This window comes from Penaeus vannamei, chromosome 24, assembly GCF_042767895.1.
Source record: "Penaeus vannamei isolate JL-2024 chromosome 24, ASM4276789v1, whole genome shotgun sequence".
Taxonomy (NCBI): domain Eukaryota; kingdom Metazoa; phylum Arthropoda; class Malacostraca; order Decapoda; family Penaeidae; genus Penaeus; species Penaeus vannamei.
Window position 1 is genome coordinate 2,165,002 of NC_091572.1, and position 5,000 is coordinate 2,170,001.

The 5,000-nt window shown below is 38.5% G+C and overlaps 1 protein-coding gene across 1 annotated transcript in view; it reads left to right on the forward strand.

Moving 5' to 3' along the window:
* Positions 1–2,357, forward strand: part of LOC113825415 (methanethiol oxidase) — a 32,206-nt gene extending 29,849 nt beyond the window's left edge. Inside the window, exons 10-11 of the mRNA XM_070138231.1 lie at positions 573–695; positions 2,119–2,357. Coding sequence (XP_069994332.1) covers positions 573–695; positions 2,119–2,230 — 235 coding nt within the window. The 3' untranslated portion in view covers positions 2,231–2,357. The remainder of the gene's footprint in view (positions 1–572; positions 696–2,118) is intronic.
* The last annotated feature ends 2,643 nt before the right edge of the window (positions 2,358–5,000 follow it).

Sequence of the window (5,000 nt, forward strand, 5' to 3'; positions counted from 1 at the left end):
TAAGTTGTGCTTACGTGTGTGTGTCCATCTGTTGCTCTCTGTCCAGAATGTGCGGAAAAGTGAGTGAGTGAGTGGGTGAGTGGGTGAGTGGGTGAGTGAGTGAGTGAGTGAGTGAGTGAGTGAGTGAGTGAGTGAGTGAGTGTGTGAGTGTGTGAGTGTGTGAGTGTGTGGGTGAGTGAGTGAGTGTGTGTGAGTGAGTGTGGGTGAGTGTGAGTGAGTGTGAGTGAGTGAGTGAGTGAGTGAGTGAGTGAGTGAGTGAGTGAGTGTGAGTGTGAGTGTGAGTGTGAGTGTGAGTGTGAGTGTGTGTGCGTGCGTGTGCGTGTGCGTGCGTGCGTGTGCGTGTGCGTGTGCGTGCGTGTGCGTGCGTGTGCGCGTGCGCGTGCGTGCGTGCGTGCGTATATGTATATGCGTGTGTCTCTGCGTGTATTTATTCCATATATCCCATCAGAATACACTTTAGTCCCGGTTTATAATCGTCGAATAACCGATTTAACCTGAAACAACCAATAACGACATTTGTCCAATTGAAACAAACAACAACTGCACTCACAACACCTTTCTCTCACCTCCAGGAAGGGCTCAGTCATGCTGCAGATGGACGTGGACACCGTCAACGGGGGTCTGACCCTCAACAAAGACTTCCTGGTGGACTTTGGGAAGGAACCGGAAGGCCCCTCTCTCGCCCACGAGATCAGGTACGACAGATCGGGAAAATTAGATTGATAAACTGTGGAATTAGAATGTAGGATGTGATCAACTGTGGAACTAGACTGTAAGGTGTGATAAACTGTGGAGCTAGAGTGTAGGATGTGATAAACTATGGAACTAGAATGGGGAAATTAGAATGATAAACAATGGAACTAGACTGTAGGGTGTGATAAACTATGGAACTAGAATGGGAAAATTAGAATGATTATGGAACTAGAATGTAGGATGTGATGAACTATGGAACTAGAATGGGAAAATTAGATTGATAAATTATGGAACTAGACTGTAGGGTGTGATAAACTATGGAACTAGAATGGGAAAATTAGATTGATAAACTATGGAACTAGACTGTAGGGTGTGATAAAGTATGGAACTAGACTATAGGCCGTGATGAACTATGGAACTAGAATGTAGGGTGTGATAAACTATGGAACTAGACTGTAAGGTGTGATAAACTGTGGAACTAGAATGTAGGATGTGATAAACTATGGAACTAGAATGGGAAAATTAGATTGATAAACTATGGAACTAGACTATAGGGTGTGATAAAATATGGAACTAGAATGTAGCATATGATGAACTGTGGAACTAGGCTATAGGCCGTGATAAACTATGGAACTAGAATGTAGCATATGATGAACCATGGAACTAGACTATAGGGTGTGATAAACTATGGAACTAGAATGTATTATGTGACCTTATGATTACCTAGGCAGCAATGTCAAGCCCGAGGTCGATGGCCAGACTGACCCCCAGACAGTGTAGAGTGAATTGTTCCTGACCTTAGTTCATTCCCTGAGCCAAGGCCAGCAGTTTTATAATAGATTTGCCAGTTATTCTTCCTTGGTGTCTTGCTACTTCTACGCCAAACCGAGCCAGATATATTACATGTGATTGAATTTGATTGCTACGGAATGAACCTCATCCTGTGTTCTAAGTTGTCTACACATCTCGCACAGAGACGTGTAGACAACATGAAATATTTAGAGACTGGGAGAGTTAATATATATATATATATATATATATATATATATATATATATATATAATGTATGTATGTATGTATATACATATATATATGTATATATATGTATGTATATACATATATATATGTATATACATATATATATGTATATATATATGTATATATATATGTATATATATATATGTATAAATATATATATATATGTATATATATACATATATATATGTATATATATATGTATATATATGTATATATATATATTTGGTCTGTACGTGCCGATTTCCTGAGTAAGCTTATAAGTCAAACGCCTGCTTCTGGCTACATTCACGGAAGGCCTTCGCAAACCTCCATGTATTAACCAATTTTGGCTTTTGACTGCTTCTGAAAGGATCCACGAGCCTCACTGCCCTCCTCCCTTCTCCCCAGGTACCCCGGAGGCGACTGCACCTCGGACATCTGGCTGCCCGCTGGTTCCTCCGAGTGCCCTCATCGCGCATCTGGCAAGTGCGCAGAAGCCAAAATGCCCGCGAAGATTTAACTTCCCAGCTTCTCGTCCCGCCCGGATTTTAATATGAATACTGCACAATGTGTAGTCTGGTATATGTAAACAACTGGTGCTGTGGTTATGGTTTTGGGTTTGCTTTGTAATATATATCCTGTAAATGCTTTGATTCTTATTCAACCGATTTCCCTCCCTTGTGCATCTCTACATTTCCACATAACTGGAGTATGTCTGTATTTACAAACACACACACACACACACACGCACACACGGAATTCGTCATAGGAGACAATTCCGGCAATACCAAGGAATTGATTGGAAATGGAATTATCTAATAAAGTGAAGCATAAAAGAGGAAAATCATGAAGGTTAAAGTGCAAGAATATAACAGGAACAAAGAAGGGAAGGACAAGAAAACACACGAATATGCTGAAGACTTTTTCGCTAATGCTTCGTCAGGTCATGATAAACTATTCCCTGACGAAGCATTAGTGAAAAGGCCTTTGGCATATTCGTGTCTTTTCTTTTCCTTCCCTTCGCTGTTCCTGTTGCAATCTGTTCATCATGAATTCCACACAAGAAGATAACAGAAAGATACTGGTAGAATGGTGGTACGTGCCTGGATCCAGTCTCACGCTTGTTTTTTGTTATGGTTATAGTAATGATTATTGATTTATGATTAGTACGAAAAGAGAGGGTGTAGTGTTAACCATAGATATGATTCACATAAGCTGTGGAGAGCATTCCTCTTTTTCATTCTTGTAATGTGTGTTACTAATATTTACATTGTGATATGCCACTTGTTTGTTATTTGTTCATAGAATAAAAAGTCTGTGGTTAAGAATGTTTCTTTGACCTTTGTAGACTTGGCACGTGCTTAACAGTAGAGTGAGTTTAATCTACCCCGTGAGCCTTAAGACTGTTAAGTCATGCTACCCATATTAGAATTCAGTAAAGGAATATATATTTGGTATCCAAAAAATCATATACTATATATATATACACATCTGGCTGTGTGTGTTTGTTTGTGTGTATGAAGCTGATATAGACTAATGAAACCGGCTGGCACTGCTGCTGGAAGGCCATATGTGTGGCACCAGAAGTCGGGTCCTTGCCATGCCTCCGGGAAGTGGCTGTCAGAGAATTTGTAAAACTTCACCATCCTCAAGATCTGGCTTGCCAATTCTCCCGATCGTAATTCCATGGATTACTATATGTAGAACGTGGCTTCGAAAGACGCCAACGGCTTTTTCTACAACGCCGAGGCCGAGCTCTTGGCCAAGATAAAAAGAGGCGTTCGAAGATCTTTCTAAGAGACTTTAAGCTCCAGAAAGTAACTTAAGTGTTTTAAGTTGTTACTCTTAAGTTTGGAACGCAAGCTCCAGGTAGAAGCTGAGGGCGGCTGCTCGAAGTTAATTGTTATCTCTTAGCCAAAATCTAGTTGATTTTTACATTAGATCTTTTATTTTTGGCCGAGATATTGTATTTTCTTCCCATTTATGCAAATTGTCATATTTATCCCAAACTCCCTGTAGATGCAGGTATGTGTGTGTATGTGTATACACACATTTACTCCTTGCCGCAGTGTCAGGGAACAGAATTAGACCAACAGATTTGTGGCCTATTGATGATAAAACAAATCTTCAGACTGCAGTTTTTACGACACTGTCAGTTAACTAGACAGTATTGTCATGACTATTGTTTCCCTTGAAAAATCCAGCTAACTTCAATGGATCAGGGAAAATATAGGTGTTAAAATATACTAATGGTCATCGTTCATTATATATGTAACTTACACTAGCTAAATAACTAAGTAAACAACATAACTAAAGAACAAATGAGGTAACAAAAACACGAGTGTCAAGCAACAAAGTCATGACGTGGAGAAAAGGTTTCACAACTTCCTGTACATTGTAACAAGCCAGTTCTTAAAAATCATCCAGTGGGGCGCATAACTACCCTGATAGTCTACTTTCAGGGTATTTTATTTATTTATGTTACCAAATACACCCTAGAACGAATTTGTAGAATCCTTTGCCGGAAAAGTAACTGAAAGGCAATAGCGACAAGAAACGTTTCATATTGTTTTTTTGTATTTCGCTGTATTAACAATAAGAATAGTAATAATTATAAAAAATAAAGTTATAATAATAATGATAGTACTAATGCTAATTACATAATAATGATAGTAATATTGCTAATTACATAATAATAGTAGTAATGATAATGACAATAACAATGATAATAGTAATGATAATGACAATAATAATGATTGTAGTAATGATAATGACAATAATAATGATAGTAGTAATGATAATGACAATAATAATGATAATAGTAATGATAATGACAATAATAATGGTAGTAATAACGACAAAAGTTATGAAAATGACAATGATAATGACAATAGTAATGAGCGTAAAAATGACAAGCTAATTAGGCATTCCCTGTTCTTATCTGACATTACTCGAAAATTTCCGATGTGGAATTCCAAGCGCAAGCCACGCCCACCTTTAAGCCACGCCCACCTTTCAACACCTTCTTAAGTGCTGAAAGTGCACATGACGAAGATTGAATCAAACTTCAGCGTTCTACTTTTTGCAATCCACTATTTTTTTTTCTCTTTCCAAAGTTAGTCTTCCCGTCGAGAGAAGAAAAGACAGAAAAGAAAAGAAAAAAATGACTGATTCGGTTTCGTCACTCCACGTAATTTACGGTCTTAGCGGAAACTACAACAAACAACAGACTCTGGCCGTAACAAACAACAAACAAACTCTGGCCTTAACAAACAACAAACAAACTCTGG